The 16,138-nt window shown below is 51.6% G+C and overlaps 8 protein-coding genes across 8 annotated transcripts; 3 read left to right on the top strand and 5 right to left on the bottom strand.

Moving 5' to 3' along the window:
* Positions 1–23: 23 nt before the first annotated feature.
* Positions 24–1,632, bottom strand: ASPSYDRAFT_41316 (uncharacterized protein). Its single transcript, XM_040846253.1, has 4 exons — positions 1,257–1,632; positions 1,162–1,198; positions 656–1,097; positions 24–574 (listed from the first exon to the last, which is right to left on the bottom strand). The coding sequence occupies exons 1-4, from the start codon at positions 1,446–1,448 to the stop codon at positions 175–177; spliced, it is 1,071 nt and encodes a 356-aa protein (XP_040706453.1). The 5' UTR covers positions 1,449–1,632; the 3' UTR covers positions 24–174.
* Positions 1,633–2,002: 370 nt separating this feature from the next.
* Positions 2,003–3,774, bottom strand: ASPSYDRAFT_41315 (uncharacterized protein). Its single transcript, XM_040846252.1, has 2 exons — positions 2,478–3,774; positions 2,003–2,420 (listed from the first exon to the last, which is right to left on the bottom strand). The coding sequence occupies exons 1-2, from the start codon at positions 3,665–3,667 to the stop codon at positions 2,393–2,395; spliced, it is 1,218 nt and encodes a 405-aa protein (XP_040706452.1). The 5' UTR covers positions 3,668–3,774; the 3' UTR covers positions 2,003–2,392.
* A 139-nt stretch (positions 3,775–3,913) lies between these two features.
* ASPSYDRAFT_657124 (Zn(II)2Cys6 transcription factor) lies at positions 3,914–7,209 on the top strand. Its single transcript, XM_040850322.1, has 12 exons — positions 3,914–4,179; positions 4,229–4,262; positions 4,314–4,389; positions 4,435–4,577; positions 4,626–4,985; positions 5,045–5,484; positions 5,535–5,680; positions 5,732–5,752; positions 5,812–5,890; positions 5,940–6,213; positions 6,275–6,443; positions 6,504–7,209. Exons 1-12 carry the CDS (start codon positions 4,075–4,077, stop codon positions 7,075–7,077), a joined length of 2,421 nt encoding a protein of 806 aa, XP_040706451.1. The 5' UTR covers positions 3,914–4,074; the 3' UTR covers positions 7,078–7,209.
* Positions 7,210–7,377: 168 nt separating this feature from the next.
* On the bottom strand, positions 7,378–7,788 carry ASPSYDRAFT_121138 (uncharacterized protein; the record flags this gene model as incomplete). The annotated part of the gene is made up of 1 exon (XM_040840418.1): positions 7,378–7,788. A coding segment is annotated over one exon (411 nt), but the record flags the coding sequence as incomplete, so codon positions are not given.
* A 2,201-nt stretch (positions 7,789–9,989) lies between these two features.
* Positions 9,990–10,807, bottom strand: ASPSYDRAFT_1168159 (uncharacterized protein; the record flags this gene model as incomplete). Its single annotated transcript, XM_040840203.1, has 4 exons — positions 9,990–10,084; positions 10,160–10,523; positions 10,559–10,594; positions 10,679–10,807. 4 exons carry the CDS (start codon positions 10,805–10,807, stop codon positions 9,990–9,992), a joined length of 624 nt encoding a protein of 207 aa, XP_040706449.1.
* A 726-nt stretch (positions 10,808–11,533) lies between these two features.
* On the top strand, positions 11,534–11,893 carry ASPSYDRAFT_171705 (uncharacterized protein; the record flags this gene model as incomplete). The annotated part of the gene is made up of 1 exon (XM_040843418.1): positions 11,534–11,893. A coding segment is annotated over exon 1 (279 nt), but the record flags the coding sequence as incomplete, so codon positions are not given.
* An 846-nt stretch (positions 11,894–12,739) lies between these two features.
* On the top strand, positions 12,740–13,666 carry ASPSYDRAFT_143631 (uncharacterized protein; the record flags this gene model as incomplete). The annotated part of the gene is made up of 1 exon (XM_040841358.1): positions 12,740–13,666. One exon carries the CDS (start codon positions 12,740–12,742, stop codon positions 13,664–13,666), a length of 927 nt encoding a protein of 308 aa, XP_040706447.1.
* Positions 13,647–16,087, bottom strand: ASPSYDRAFT_196446 (uncharacterized protein). Its single transcript, XM_040843733.1, has 3 exons — positions 15,564–16,087; positions 14,013–15,518; positions 13,647–13,951 (listed from the first exon to the last, which is right to left on the bottom strand). The coding sequence occupies exons 1-3, from the start codon at positions 16,054–16,056 to the stop codon at positions 13,737–13,739; spliced, it is 2,214 nt and encodes a 737-aa protein (XP_040706446.1). The 5' UTR covers positions 16,057–16,087; the 3' UTR covers positions 13,647–13,736.
* Between the last annotated feature and the right edge of the window lie 51 nt (positions 16,088–16,138).

Here is a 16,138-nt window from a genome sequence, read left to right as displayed (position 1 = left end):
TTTTTTACTGGCGATATTGTATTTTGGCTCAATTAGATATAAATTCATGCTTAGATAGTAATAGACAGAGCAATGATAGACATAAGAAAATAATTGGTATTACACTGTTAAAATAAACGGCTATTTCCAACGTATCGTACACCTCTTGATCAAACAAGCAGAACTAGAAGGCCGTTAAGACTCACCACGCACCGACCTGGACGAACTGCCCATACTGCCCCCCAGAGTACTCCCACCGAGCCCACTATCCTGACCCGAAAGCTCCAAGACCGTCGTTGAATGGTCATCCTTCTTCCTCTCATTATTCGCCTTCCCCTCCTCCATCGACCGCGTTTTTCCCGCGTCAGAACTATGCCGGCCAGAAGTAATCGAGCGAAACGAGAACTTTCTCCACGGGACGTCAGGCAGCAGATTAAACAGCGGACGCATATTCGACAGACAGGCTGCTGTAATGCCGACACAGGGCTCGATGCAGGTCCACACGCTTGCGTTGACTTGGTTGTAGGTGATATCTGGTCCGGCCTCAGAGAGCTCGATTAGTGCGACGAGGCGGATTATGTCGAAAATTAAGGTGCTGCGCAGTGCACCATGATTAGCATAAAGTACGGAACATAAGGGGGTATGGAAGATGAATAGTGAGGCAGAATAAGCGTACAGAAACCCTAACATAAAAATCCCAGTCAAAAGAACCTTCTGCACCCTCTTCATCTGTAAATCCCACACAACCCGCAACGGCATAACCAGGATAACGGCATCAGTAACTATATTCGGAATCTGCAAGCCGTAGTAGAATTTTGCCAAATCGATACATCCGCCGGGGATGGTCGGGTCCCAGAGCTTGCGGAAAGGAATGCATGTTACTGCGCCTATGAGACAGGCCCCGAAACACCAGAGCACGACCATGGCTCCGACGATGTTGACGGCTAGCACCATGGGCTTTATGGGGAAGAGGCGCTTGTAGAAGGCGAGGAGGGAGAGTTTGACGCAGGTGATGCATGCAGGGTAGAGGAAGCTGCCGCTGGAGAGGGTTTTCATGTAGACGACTAGTTGGTTGGGTGGGACAAGGTGGATGTGTGTTCCAAGGCCGTTGTGGAGGACTGGGATTTTGTTAGATACTGCAATGGGATAAAGGGGTACAATTATTGTAAAGGGGTAACTTACGGACAACGCCAGCGAAGGAGATTCCGTATTCGAAGACCTATCTTTGTTGTTAGGGAGTGCATAATACTGAACGTGAATGTTTGTTAGATGCCAACCAAAGCTGCAATCATGAGATAGTCGTCGAGGAAAAGCTTCGTCTTGGTGATTCTGCGGCACGCCAGTCGCAGAATGACCGCAATTGTGGAAATTATCAAGGCAAAGCAAGTGGCGGTGATGACTACATGGCGCAGGTTATCATGCGAGTATCCACGCTCGTCTGTGTCCCCAGAGGTAAGGTCTCCAGCCATGGTCGTGATGTAGAATGGTGTCAGTAGAAAGGAACACGATCGAACTTCTCAGCAGGGCTATAAAGCTTAAGAATAACAGTGACCCCCATGACGTAAACTGGCCGTGACTGCGTCGGCTCATTATGCCGCTGCCAATGGCCCAGGCGTTGGATACGTTGCTTGTCAAAGGCAATAATTCCCGATGCGGGAGCCGCCACTCTACACTATTGATAGATTGGCCCAGCAGAACGGTAATGATTTCCGGAACACCTCTCATGTCCGACCGGACAGACATACTCAAAGCTTCCAGGTGGCGGCTGCCAGGTTTTTTGCGTTACCTGAGGGTTTGGAGGAGATATGTCATATTCCTGCCCGGCTAGCAAACAGCTCCAATAGAGTTGAACGAACAGGTATGGTGTATCTGTTGACCGATCGACCAATTATATCAAGAGATCTAAAAAATGGACAAAAGGTCTCCTTGTCGATTGGGTTCACTACTTTATTAATAGTGTATTTAGAGCATGGATATATATGTGGTCACATATTGTACTATCCCTGCAATTCTATCTAACGCGATCACAAGAAATCTAAAAAATCTAAAACCAACTTCGTCAAACTCCATATATAGCTTCAGACTCCTTCGGCTTTTTCGCTTGGAGCATGCCTTCCCCTCTGGTACCGTCTCCAGGTGACAAAGTTAAACAGAACGGACGTAATCAGTCCTAGACCAGCAAGGCCAGTACCCAGGTACAGCGCACCGCGGTAACCACGTAGGGTATCACGGCCGCCATTATTAACATTGGACTCGACAGTCCCGGCAAATCCAAGGCCAAGGGAGATGGAGTAATTGACAGTGGTAGTGACGAGGGACGCAGCGAGTCCTTGATGATGGCGCGGCATGGAGTTGCTGAGGATGAGGGTTCCTGAGGGGAAAGACATATCCCTGTTTTGGTAGTATTATTAGCTTATGCATATATCAGCGAAGAGAAAAGAGTGAGTGCTTACATTCCCCACGACGTGATAAGGCTAACCACAAATGCTTGCGCCCAGTACGTCTGGTCCACAGGGACAGTAGCGAATATCGCCAGCCCAGCAGTAAAGAAGGACATGGCGCAGAACATAATCACGCTCGGCGGTATACGACCAAGCAGGAATCCAGTGACAAGGGCGGCAATAGCACCAGATGGCGAAGCAGCAGCCCACTTGGCCGTCGTCAACAGTGGAGTATCGCTCTTAATGTCTAACATGAACAGGAAGAAGTAATATATAATGATGCCAAAGCTGGACCATCCCGCAGCGATGCAACCCAATACCCAAGCAATGTCACCGGATAGAGCCTCACGAGGAAGCAACGGGCAGCAAGCATGGCGTTCAATCCAACCGAAGGCCCCGAGGAATAGAAGGCCGACGATAAGTAGCACATACGTGTAGGGCACTGGCCATCCAACAAGGGCTGCCTGGTTCCAGGCGAAATTGACAAGTATCAGACCGGAAATACCCGCAGCAGCACCAAGTAGATCCAGACGCACCCACATTGGCATGGAGTCTTCGAACTTGGGTCGTGGCGTGTGTGGGATGACTATCACTGCCAGGGCAGACAATAAGAAGCACACGATGCCCATAACCCAGTATCCCCATGGCCACCAGACTAGCTGGGCGAAGATAGAGGAGAAGACACCGCCAACAATAAAGCCCGAGGGGGCAGTCGCTCCAAAGAAGCTAAATATCATCTCCTTGCGTAAGCCGGGTGGGTAGGCGCGGCCCAGAATAGCAATGGCATTTGGAAGAAGCATGGCCGGACCCATCCCCTGAAAGGCACGACAGCAGTTGAAAAAGACCTGGTTAGACCATACACTGAACCCGGCGAGCAATGACCATAGGCCGAACCAGGCGAAGCCGATGATGAACATGAGGCGGTGGCCGAAGACATCGCCTAGACGACCACAGATTAGGATAAAGGTGCCGACTGTAAGGCTGTAAGCTGCTGCGAACCAGCTCAGCTCGCCGGCGCTCGAGGTGCCGAATGACTCGCCGATTATATAGACGGGAGCGATGGACATGCACAGTCCAGCCTGCGTCATGAACTGGGCAAGGCAGATGACGACAACAAAGATGACTTCTTTCGAGGTTGAAGATGGAGCTTTGATGGTAGAGTGGGTGGATTGAGCCCGGGAGAGGCCTTCGGGGTCGTCATAGTGTGGCTGGGGAGAATATTCCTCGCTTTCTCGGGCTCCCGTCATGATACTAAGAATAGTTTCTGCAGAATAAACTCGGATACTGTGTAGTTTATATATAAGACTGTTGATGTTGAATATTATTGCCATTGTCAGTTCCGTCGGAAGTTCCGTCGGAAGAGGCCATGGTGGCGACGCAGTGACTTCAATAACTGGCCTGGAAAGTACTTCAAATGTGTTTGTAATTATGGCACTTTACTGACACACTAGGTTCAGAAAAGATGATTATATCCTTCGTAATCGTTGTGAAATGAGCGAGCCAGTGAGTATCAGTGCTGTCCTTTTCCGATGTTAGGGCAAGCTTGTTTCGATGGAGAATGACTTTTCCGGACGACCACCTCCGTCGGCCCATCGGCTTTTCCAATCCCTCCCCACATCCTGCCTCATGAATATCGCATCAACTCATCACAAACATGCCCGGGGACCCGCAGTCAATGACAGCCAGGCTACGCGCCTCCCGACGGCGACCGCCTCGAGCATCGCGGGCGTGTGAGACTTGTCGCGGTCGCAAGACCAAGGTCAGTCTGCTTTTCCGAGCCGGTGCGATGCCGATGCTAAGCCGAACAGTGTGACCAAGCNCAGCCATGCTCTTACTGTTCTTGTAATTACCAGAGACTACGGAGTATATGTTGCATCTGCTGATTATTTGAAGACCACTCTCTCGATTGCTTCTACCGCGGAGGAACTGCTCAAAATACCCCATCCGCAAGGCGTCAGCAAAAGTATTTGTGTGTACTGAATTCACATTCGAATGATGGTACTAACAAACCCAGACATAAAGGCCGACCATCTCCGTGGCCTGAGGCAACTGTTACCCATGCCTCTCCAGACAGTCTGCATAACAATGCCCAGGCACAGTTGCCGTCTAAGTCTCCCAGTGCACCAGGCACTCCCGGCCCCAACAACACTCTGGTTGGTAAGTTTCGTATTAACACCTAGCAGCCCCGAGTACTGATTGAAAAAGCATCACCCGAGCTCGGCGATTCAGCCTCGCGGGACGGCCTGAGTGGTGTAAATCTGCACACAAGGGGGACCGAGTTCTACGGGAACTCGTCCAATCTGGCTTTTCTCAGAAACCTGTATATGCGTGCTCGTAGCCAAGCAGATAATAGAGTGCCAGGTGTGGATGAGCAGTCTAGCATTGCCCCTGACACTCCGCAATCCGATGCACAGTCGGATCGTCGAGCAAGGGCCGGTCCCCACAAAGCACAACTGTCTATCGTCAACCTCCTTTACAACCCAGGCTATCGGGGCCAGAGGAGCGGAAATTACGGGGAAGATAATAGGAGAAAAGAGTCGCAGGGTGTGCTTCGTAGCTTTGCGGGTGAGTCGCAGACTGATACCATCTACACAAATCAATCAAAACATAAGGCTAATAAACAGGACACGATCGGACAATCCCAACCACTGCCGAAGAGCTGGCGCCTGAAGCCCAAATCGAAGTTGAAAAGCTTTTCATCGGCAGCTACTTCTCGAACAAGCATTACATACACCCTATGCTGAACAAAGTAGTCTTCATGCACCGGTGTGAGAAGGATGCATTTGTCCTTGGCCGACGGCCTGGATTCATGCGTGGTTCGTCCAGGTTTTCTGGCCTATACTTTGCTGTGGTGGCGCTGGGCGCGATTAATGCCAGCTCCGAGGAGACGTCTCTACTAGGGCATTATTGTACTAGTTCTACAACCGAGAGACCGAGTACCGAATCCGGCTCTCAGCCCTCTGCGCTTGATTTTGCAGACTTTTACTTCAAGACAGCTAAGCAGGCAATCGGGGATCTGTTTGAAGGGTGTTGTCTAGAGAGCGTCCAGGCTTTGCTACTAATGGTGAGTTGGATAGTATCCGATACTCTTTGATTGGACACTAATTTTGGTAGAGTGTATTCTGTCAAAACGCACTTCGCCCACACAGCTGTTTCATGTATAGCGGCATGGCAGTGCGAACGGCTGTGGCCATTGGACTTGCGTCTGGGATGTCCTTTGTTTCTCCTGAAATGCGCAAGGAGGCCCGAAGAACGTGGTGGTAGGTTATCCAACAGGATTATGAGAGGGACGCTGCTGATATTTTGATTAGGTGTATATATTCGCATGAGATGTATGTCTCCCCTTCTACCGACTATATATTCTGATTGAATTATTGATAACGGGATACAGTGAAATGTGCTGCTCATCCGGCCGCCTCGACAGCATGAAAGAGCTCTGCTACTACCAGATCTCTTTACCAGCTCTGAAGGCAAGTACTAACCAAATATCATGGCAACAAATCTAATGCTGAATTACAGGCGAGCCCTGGAAGCCAGTTAGACCCCGATTCCGAGGACAACGACGTGGCAATGATTCCTGTTATGGTATCCCTGGCCCAAATCATGTCTGCGGCGTCTCATCAACTCTACCACTCTCCTAAACGATCACTCGATGAGATGTCCCGAATTGCCATGGACCTGGATCGGAAATTGCTGGACTGGAAAGCCGCTATTCCAAAGTTTCTGGACATTGACGTTGCCTCTCTCAATGATCCGGAATGGGCGTTCAAACAGAAGCTGGTTCTGCGATTAAGTTAGTATTCTTGAATTGATCTCTTATTGGAATACGTTTCTCATAATACACATGGGCAAAGGATTCTACAATACGCGCATTTTAATACATCGCCCATTCCTCGCTGCAGCAACCTCCAATGTCAGCTCTCCAGCCCTACAGCAGCACCTACACATCTGCCTCGAAACAGCCCGGACGAACATCCACATGCAATACGAGTCATTTCTCCACCGTCTTTACATCAGAACATGGTAAGTACAACCAAAAAGATATTCCCTCTACCTCTACATAGTTACTAAGTTGGCCAACAGGTGGTACAACACAACGTACGCCCTCTACGGCGCCATGATCCTGCTACACGTCGTTCTCGCCGGCAGCCCCTCCGGAACTCCGGACACGACTCTGCTGCATGATGTAGAAAAGAGCCTTGATATCTTCGAGTCGATGAACAATATCGTCGTTGCGCGGCGGTGCGCAGAGATGATCCGGGAGGTTCTGGAGGTCGCGCGTGCCTGCGTCGTCAGGCGTACCTCGATTGATACTATTAATAATGAATCTTTGAACGCATTGCCACTGGGACGGCAGCAGCCGCTTCAGTACACTGGGATACAAGGTATGCAGCTCGCGGTGGGTAGTTCACCGGATAGAGGCGACAGCTCAACACTGGGTCCGGCAGGTGGTGGGAGCGTTGATACAGCTACTGGCTTCACTCTACCAAGCGGCATATCTACTAATGAGGGCGGGGACTTCTTTTACTCCCTGTTCAACGACCAGGGTGCGCAGCCGGATACGCGGGCGGAGATGCTGGCGAACTTGGTCGACCCGACTGTTCTGGAGGACTTTGCGTTTGGGAGTGGGATCGGAGGTGAGATTTCGTTTCTTTAAGCTGGGTTTCGGGAGGTGTGGGATACCAAAAATATTTACAGCGCGTTCACGCCTCATAAGTGGCATCTTCTTCTCTTTGCAGTAGACAGCCGGAGAACCGGATAGATAGCGGATGCGTACTCTAGACTTTGTTCATCGTGTCACTTCTCCGGTTATGTACATAACTTATCTCTCCCCAGAGCCCAGTTGGTCGAATTGCTTTCTATATCGTAACCGCCAGTCTGCGCATGGGCTAGAATCCGACTAGATACAGAAGGCCCTTACCTAGAACCCTCCCCAAGCGGTATCATGGGGCGACAGGTCCCCCGAGTCCTCGCCACACTCAATACCATCCACCAGCTCAAACTGCACTCGGCAAGTGCCCGAAATCGAAATGCCCAGGCCGAAGAAATCCGTGTTATCGTTACCGTCCCCGGTGCCGACACTGTTTCCTTCAGGGCCCATCACCTCGCACTGCTGCGGCACGCCAATCTGGTTCGCCTGGCAGCGGAACGAGTACCATGCCCCGCCGAGACATCCGCCTTCGAGCTGGAACTCCTGGCCCGCGTAGATACAGGGGTTGTACCCGTCCGGGTAGGCTTCGTTGTAGATTTGCTCGCCGTTCTCGCCAATCAGTGAGAAGCCGGCGACGAAGACGTTCTCGCCTGACGGGCCGGCTGTGCTGAAGGTTGAGCCGCTCCAGACGGCCTGGACTTGCTGCCCGGCGAGGGCGGGGGTCGCGCTGAGGGCCGAGAGGAGGAGTATTGTTGGGAGTTGCCACCGCATTTTCAGTAAGTCTTGTGTCTTTGTGGAAGATTGAGGTTGAGATTGAGGTTGTCTGGAAAAAGGGCTGTGTTGGACTTCTTTGACTGAATGGTCTGTGAGGATGAGCAGCGTTTGGGAGTCTCTGTCGCGGATATTTATACCTTGCCCTCTCGGTACATTGCACCACATATGTCACCAACATCAATTATCAGGTTGAAATGGCCCCCATCAGATAAAGTGGAGAGTTGGTCTCAGCCATGGTGATCGTCGGGCCACGGCCATCTTGGCAAATATGAACAGAGTTAGTGCAAACGAGACTTGGATACAGCATGCTCGCGGGGGCCATTTTCATCAGGTGCGAATTAGCTACTTGGTAGTAGCCCATGGACTGGACTAAGGGACTACAGAGCACTCTGCTTGCCCTAACTCGTGGTACTCATGGCTTGGCGTGTTGTTTTGGTGTGGGGGCCGCGCTGCCTATGTTCGAGCAAACACAACTCACAACGACCAATTCTTGAACTACGGCCCCTCTAGGAAGGGGGCCCTTCGCGAGGCATCTTTCATATTGCATCGAGCAGGGATGTAATCAGGTTTGGGGGAGGATAATATCCGGGTAAGCCGATACGGAGCCTTGGCTCTGAATGTCAATGTACAGACACATAACCGAAGAAGTGAACAAGCCGTTCTGCTCGTGGAAGGGATATCTAGTTTAGAAGGGCACACCTAAGTTGTAGCTATTATATGGTTCCAACGGAGTGGCCGAGAAAGGCCGGCTATCAACTGGAAGCATCCAGAGGCACAATGTGCAGAATATCACGGGTAGAGCTCGGACTTTGGATTCTTAGCTCCGAGCCTCAATCCGCATCGTCATTCTGCAGGAACCAATTTGCAGGATATCATGGGGCGAGGTCCGCCTGCGTATTTTAACGTATTTTAACCGCGCACTTCACTCCGCATGATGGCTTGGCAGGTTCCATGGAGGTGACCGGCTCTTGGCGGGAGTAAACAACAGCTCGGAGAAGTCCGGGTCATCAATCTCGCCCCCAAGGACGTCATCTTACAGCACCCCTGCCTGTACAAGTGTAGCTTATATGAATGGACGAACAAGGAACAGTTTCCCTGTCATAATGACGGTCGTCGATTAATGACGGAAGTCCAGGACATTCCCGTTCAGGGTAATTATACTAGAATGACCCTCGTGTGTCCGCCTTACCAGTCAGACGTATTAGATGTCGCTGGCGGAAACCGAGTACAATTCCATTTATGCTTATAGGCTCGGGTTGAGCATTGTAGAGATTACTAACGTCGAGAGACCTGGGAGAAAATACAGAGGTATATCGCTCCTTCAAATATGATACAGAACCCATCTGGGGTGCAATTACATTCTAACAATCCTAGAGCACGGCTGACCAGGACGGGGTATATAGTTAAAGGAATTATTCGTAGTAGTCTCACCCTGCAACACAGGACGCGTTCACTGAAATGAGATCGCGGGAGTAGGCACCTTTTGATACTGTTTACAATAACCGTAAGGTCTAGGTTATAATGCATTGATTACTCTCTACTTTATCGTTCTTGAAGTATTACTCTATCTCGAGGCTCTGTACTATAGAATACATTAATTGATATCTATATAGTCATAGCTATAACCAGAGGTACCGCGTAAGAGCAAAGCACTCAGTCCAAAGACGTTCGAGTCCAGGCGCTCATCAAAACGTAAACATGTTCCCTCTACTTTGTTGTCACCAAGCGAGGAAGAATCAGCGCAGGGATCAAGTTACTAAAGACCCAGAGACAGACCAGGTCCGTTCGGAAATTCGTATACGAGTCGTCCAAGGTTTTGCCCGCATGCTCTTCAAGTCCAGCTCATGGCGCTAAGGCGCGTTTTACGGTAGCCTCAAACTGGCTGTGGATATCGGCTTGTATTTCGTTGATCTCGTCAATAACATTCGTCCTGCTGGTGTCGTCCTTTTGGGTGGTTATGGACGGCAAGGCGTCTACTTGGTCGGATCCTTTGGTGCCCTAGGAGGCGTCGTACTAGTTGTAGAACGCGTGGACCATGAGTACATTGATGCCTGTCGTCATGCCGAGGAAGTATGCTCATGAACTGGGGCATCAGCACCCAGGGGTACCCGTATTTAACAAAGGTGTTGACTATCGGGGATGCTTCATTGGCCCAAGGCCAACCCTCTCCCCTGTTGCGGCTGCTCGGCGTGCCAACCAGGTCCATAATCACCGAGTTTGTCGGTCAGTGCGACGCTAACTATCGGCATGTTAGGATTATAAGCAAAATAAAAATGAAAATAAGGAGACAAGCTAAGAGAATTGGGAAACACACCGAGAGAAAACCAGATCATGATAAGTTGACAGACATTATAAATCATCTGAACATCCAAGAAAAACAACCGAATGATGTTATGGCCGCTGCGATAAATTCGCCCAAAGTGCATCATAGCGTACAAAGTCACCGCAAAGGAGCCATTCAACAACCGTCTATGCTGACTGACGAATTCGGCTGCTCGCTGAGGGACACCTTTCTCGCCTTTTGCTGCCTTCCCACGGCCCAGATGCCACTTGAACCCGCCCTTGGCCACGAGTTGAGAGCACAAGACGCGGTCCTCTGCCAAGAACACGTTCTTTTTGAGGATATTGATGAACATGAGCAATAGTCCTGTGATGAATCTCGCTTCACAGAATACGCACTAAATATACCATAGTTTAGCCTTTTACTACATACATAACCCATCGGTGCCCAGACACCATCGACTACAGGCTACGTGTTATAGAATTAGGGTTATCTACCACACGTGCGGCCTCCTGCACCAAGGGCTCTTTCCATACTTTGCCTGACACTTACCAGAAATACGCTGAACCATTTTGTTTGAATTTGTGTAAAATTGCCAGGAAACCAAGGGTGGTATGAGCTTAAATCTAGCACAAGTCCAGAGGGGATACGACGACGTCCCCTCATTGTGGGGAGATCCATCGTGGGGACTGTCTGCCACAGACTACAGTGCTGGCGGCACTGCCACCATGACTAGATCCAAAAATAAAAATAAAACGGCACTTCCGCATTCCGGCTGCTCGGGATGGGCCCACGGTTGCTTTTCCCGAGACAGGAGAATGAGCCCGGCCAAGAGTCCCGTCCTATATCGGGAACCCGAGCGATCCCGGACATGGATGTTAATGTAGGTTTTATTGCAGGCAGGAACGGGGAGTTACGCTGCGAAATCAATTACCCACACTGTACAATGATACAGGTATCCTCCTGCAAATGGTGAAGCTCAGATCGGAAACAAACGAGATATTGGACCACCGCATCGGCAGATCAACAAGATGCAGCATCTCTGCTGAATTCACGAATTAGTAAATGGTAGTACTGCATTGTAATCGCCCAGATTAAATGAGGAGCCCCAGCAGAGATCACACCCTATGTCGAAGCGAGGTGGGTAGTGAACGAGTCAGGCCAGGGCATCCCCACTGCCACGCATTTATCGAATATAGACGTTCATGCTGTCCGAAACTACTCCGTGTAACTGTGCCTTTTGTGGGGCCAGTATCCTCTTCATCAATCCAGTTCTTGGCCATGAATGTTGCCCAGGTACGAGAACATAAATTGCGGATGAAGAACATGCCCTGCACTTCAAGCATGGTTACAGGAAATTTAAATCTACGCGTCAGAGTCGAATTCAAAATGTCCTCCACAACAGAAACAACAGTTACTTCCTTTGCAGCAGCATCAACATGCCACGCAAAGCTCTACCAAATCCCAAGCACAGGTGCTGCGTGTGCTATGCGAATGGACAACACCCATCACGCCTTGATGACCGATTGCTGTGGCTCCGCCAGCGTTATATCCTACTCGGACTGCAACTACTATTGTCTTGCCCAGAACCAGGCCGTTGGCGGCCTTGTTGAGGATTCTGCGGCAGGACAGGTGTGGTGTAATACAAATGCAAATGCTATGGCTACGGGAACCGCAACTGCGACTGCGAGTGAGGCTACGAGCGCCACTGCGAGCGAAATGGAAGATAAAGACTCTGACACGGCCGGATCCAATACAACGGAGGCTATGGGCTTGGATATTCAGTGTGTGCTGCTGCTGGTGCTTGTGATGCTTGGTGGCTTGGCGCAGCCTCTTGCTTGAGGCTGATTTAGGGGGAAATTGTACATCTTATCTTTATGTAGTATACCTGTCGTTCTTTGGGATGTATATATACATATAGAAAATTCCGGTCTCTAAATGTAAGGTCAATCCCAACTCTTGGTGTTCATCAGAACCATAAATCTAGTCACCAGATAGGTTCATGATACTCCACAAGGGGTACCCTGTTCAACATAGTCATAAGGAAAATTCCAAGTAGCTAACGGAAATAAAGATGCCTTTACAGTATAGACTGGGTAATCTACAAAAGCAAAATCATCAACAATGCCTTGCCAGCCGCAGGTATTCGGCCGAATGGGGGTGCGGACGGCCACGGACCGGCTTACTGCGCGCCTTGCCAAACGCCGCCAGTGTGTAAAATAGAGGCGGAATCCTGCTCAAAACGAAGCCGCTACAGGGTATGATGCGATCACAGCCCATTTCCTTTGGTAGTTGAGAAGGTGAGACGGGCAATATACTCCTCAAAGGCCCGTTCATTTCCGTCAGACGTAGACATTAAACGGGCAGGATGGGAAAGGAATCGTACGACAGCATGGATGGATCCGACGGAAACCCATTTTCCAACGGAAAACGCATCCCGTATCCCGCGAAAGGGTTTGCTGGCTCGCCATCAGGGATATATGACGGGCGTGTGGGTCGGAATGAGGACTGCTTTTCTTCGACAATTTGGCGGCTGCCAAAGAGCACTTATTCAAAGAAAAACTCAACAAGCATCTCCAGAGATAACAGTAACCAACCCCTAGAGACATCACCATGTCGTCATCAACAGTTACTGAAGAGCCCCTGAAACAGCCTTCGCAAAGGAATGCGACGGCCGAGGAAGAAAAACGGGCATCTGGCCAGCTATCTGTGTCTATATCATCATGGAGAGAGGACATCCACTACCTAGGCGACAAGAACGACACAATCCAATTACGCCGCCCACCAACATTCGACAACATCAACGACACACGCACACACCTAAAACAGCACCTCGCCGGCGCCTTTCGCGTCTTCGCGCGGCAGGGCTTCGACGAGGGCGTCGCAGGCCACATCTCTCTCCGCGACCCCGGCAACCCAGCTCTATTCTGGATCAACCCTCTCTCCACGCACTTCTCGCAAATCCGCGCCAGCGACCTCGTCCTCGTCAGCGAGGCCGGCGAGGTCCTTCCAGGCGGCGCCCAGAGCGCCATCAACGGCCCCGCATTTGCCATCCACAGCGCTATCCATCGCGCGCGGCCGGACCTCAACGCAGCGTGCCACGCGCATAGCGTCTACGGAAAGGCCTTTAGTTGCTTCGGCCGCCCAATCGAGATGCTGTCCCAGGATGCGCTGCGCTTCTATAACGACCTCGCCGTGTATCCTCGCTACGGCGGGACGGTGCTCACGGCCGAGGAGGCGGGGCGGATTGCGAGCGCGCTGGGCCCGACCTGTCGCAGTGTTGTGCTGCAGAATCATGGCGTGATTACGTGTGGGCGGACGGTTGATGAAGCGGCGTTTTTGTTTATTGCGCTGGATAGATGTTGCCATGCGCAGCTGCTGGCGAATGCCGCAGTGTGTCCTGGGTTTGAGAAGCGGTATATCCCCGACGAGCAAGCGGAGTTTGCGCACAGGAAGAGCGGCAATTCGAATAAAATGTGGCTTGCCTTTCAGCCGTATTATGACCAGGTGGTTAGGGAGGAGCCGGAGTTGTTGCAGTGATTAGGGCAAGAGAGATGATCAGATCAGTCACAACTGTTTCGATTTCGAACATTATCTCTTCATCGCTACATCAGAGAACGATGTCGTCTATATCATTTACATCGAATTCTGCAAGAGGCATGTTTTCGCTCATAAACCCAAACAACAAGTCCTGGCCAGGAATTCCAAAGGACTCCTCAAGCGGCTGCATCTGTCCGATATGGTCATACATCGGGGAGGCATTGTCGAAGAGCCAACCGTTGTCGGCAACTCCAGGAGGCGCAGAAGCACGCGCGTCCACTGGTACTGCAAAAATAGAAAAGGGACGGTCAAGATCAGTAGACGGAATGACCGGGGCAAAACTCACCTGGGGATTCCTTCACACCCTTCGCGGCCATGAGTTTGCGTATGATGCGCGCTATATCCGCAGACCCCGAGTTGGGTACAGCCAATGCGTCCAGGCAACTCAGGCTCGCGTTGAGTAAAAAGGAAGACTCAGCATGCGCGGCGCTGTCGATGCCGGCGGAGAGAGAAGCTGAGGCTGTTGTGAGGACGTGGATCGTACAGGCCACATAAACCGCGTAGCCGAGCAGGTAGCTAGACTTGCGTAAGGGATAGATACACTGATAGCTCATGGTTAAACTCGTTATATGTCGTGCCGCTGTGGTACAGCGCTTCCAGGAGAAAGCCGGCGTTTCAATCGTCGCATTGCTGTCCTGGGTATTGTTGTTGCCGTTGTAGTTGTTGGACGTTGTAATAAAAGGCCGATGCAGGAGCACAATCAGTGCGTGATATGTCGTTAGAAGAATGATTTGATTTGGCGCAACGACAGCAGGTGTGTCAATCGGCCCCTTGATCCACGGTTCGTAAGCCAGATGGGATGGCAGCTCGCGGTACCAGGCCGCGAGGGCATCATCCAGAGGGGTGAGCTCGTGGAGAGTCTTCGAAGGGGTAGCGCCCACAAAGTAGATCTTGTCAATGATCTGGGTGATGATCTGAGACAGCAGACAGAGCTGCTGGAACACAGACACCGAATACGACGAAGGCACTGGCGAAGCGACAGCATTGCAGCCCGCCCCTGGCAAGGTCCGGTCGATGTAGGGCTCCCAAGGCTCCAGCTCTTCAAAGGTATCCATAAACTCCTGCGGGACATGGGCGTCCTGGAGTCGAACTGCCGGGGGTCGTCCAAGGTATAGGCTTTGGAGCTTCTCGCAGATAAAAGCACCCCAAAAAACACGGCGCCGGATCTCAACCTGCTCGACATTGTGCTTGTTGATTTCCTGCGAGTCCACGTGCAGGCCCAGGTCGTACACCATCCGCATGGCATAGCCGGTATACAACCAGCCCCTGGACGTCATGCCTCTAGCGATGAACGTGGAGCCGAGCATGACCAGCGCGATGACAGTGGGTATACTCGACTGAGCAAGTAGCCCGTCGTGTAATAGAAGCTCATCACAGCGGGCAAAGAAGTGCTTTCCTGCAGTTTCCGGGTCCGCCGGGTCACTGCGAAGCTCAGGCCGTTCGGAGAACTTGGAGGAACACGCAAAGACGGCGTACAGCAGGACGTCAGAGCAGTATGGGCCGCCGTGCTCCAGCTCCCTCATAAAGGCCGGGCGATACGTCAGGAGGAAAGTGTGATGCTGCCGGCTCCAGTGCAGATCAAGCAGATGGAACGCCAGCTCAGCAGGGATTCCGCGTATGGTTGCCAACGAACGCAGTCGGTGTTCGCGCTGTCTCTCCATTGCAGCATTGGCAATTAGCTGGTACCGCAGCGATTCCGTAGGTTCCAGGGGCTGCTCGCACGCTGCTCGCGTCGGGGTGCTCCCATGGACCACAGATGTTGAGCTGAAGATGCCGTCGTTGCCTTGGTGGCCTTCTTCTGTGAGGATGGACTCGGCCATGGTGAAGGAGCCTGCACCGCTGTGCTTACTGGCGGACACGGCATCCTCGATGGAGTTATCATCCTCACGGCAGTCCCTACCTTCGCCGTCTGTAGCATCAGCGTCGTTCTGCCTTGTTCTTGATTCAGGTTCCGGATCTCCAGGTCCACCTAGCAGTTGCTGCTGCGCCAGAAGTTCCCTGCGATGGGAATCCAGCCGACAAGACTGAGACAATGGGACGGTCGGCGTGGCATTTCGACCTGCCAGTGAGACCCGGCCATTCCGCACCACCACAGATTCCAAAAGGAACGATCTCTGTGCCTCGTTGGCGTTCTTTAAACGGTCCAGCGTGTCCTCCAGCGCGGCGTTTTTACATCGCAGCGAGTCGACAAGCGCCGCAGAGGGCCGTTGCTTGTGCGGTCCGTTGTGATAGACGCAGACCCGATCGTTTCTACGGCAGGTGGAACAACTGGGCTTGGTGGTATCGCATCGGATCTTCCTTTTGCGACAGAATTCACATGCGCGGACCATGGTGGCAGCACTTCCAGAGGCAGCAGTGGTCAGCACGACTGCAGGGAGAAGCGCTATCACCATGTTTACGGCGGTGTGCGGC

This window comes from Aspergillus sydowii, assembly GCF_001890705.1.
Source record: "Aspergillus sydowii CBS 593.65 unplaced genomic scaffold ASPSYscaffold_2, whole genome shotgun sequence".
NCBI lineage: Eukaryota > Fungi > Ascomycota > Eurotiomycetes > Eurotiales > Aspergillaceae > Aspergillus > Aspergillus sydowii.
This window is presented reverse-complemented; position numbering and strand designations above follow the sequence as displayed.

Excerpts from the sequence above, each read along its gene's own strand:
- ASPSYDRAFT_41315 (XM_040846252.1), bottom strand. The coding sequence starts at position 3,667 with ATGACGGGAGCCCGAGAAAGCGAGGAATATTCTCCCCAGCCACACTAT. Across the intron at positions 2,421-2,477 it reads GTCCCTGTGGACCAGACGTA|TCTTTTCTCTTCGCTGATAT; the intron begins CTGGGCGCAAGC and ends GTAAGCACTCAC.
- ASPSYDRAFT_196446 (XM_040843733.1), bottom strand. The coding sequence starts at position 16,056 with ATGGTCCGCGCATGTGAATTCTGTCGCAAAAGGAAGATCCGATGCGAT. Across the intron at positions 15,519-15,563 it reads GTCCGCCAGTAAGCACAGCG|GCCACCAAGGCAACGACGGC; the intron begins GTGCAGGCTCCT and ends TCACAGAAGAAG. Across the intron at positions 13,952-14,012 it reads GGGTGTGAAGGAATCCCCAG|TACCAGTGGACGCGCGTGCT; the intron begins GTGAGTTTTGCC and ends CTATTTTTGCAG.
- ASPSYDRAFT_41316 (XM_040846253.1), bottom strand. The coding sequence starts at position 1,448 with ATGGCTGGAGACCTTACCTCTGGGGACACAGACGAGCGTGGATACTCG. Across the intron at positions 1,199-1,256 it reads ATCTCATGATTGCAGCTTTG|GTCTTCGAATACGGAATCTC; the intron begins GTTGGCATCTAA and ends CAACAAAGATAG. Across the intron at positions 1,098-1,161 it reads CTCCTTCGCTGGCGTTGTCC|TCCTCCACAACGGCCTTGGA; the intron begins GTAAGTTACCCC and ends ACAAAATCCCAG.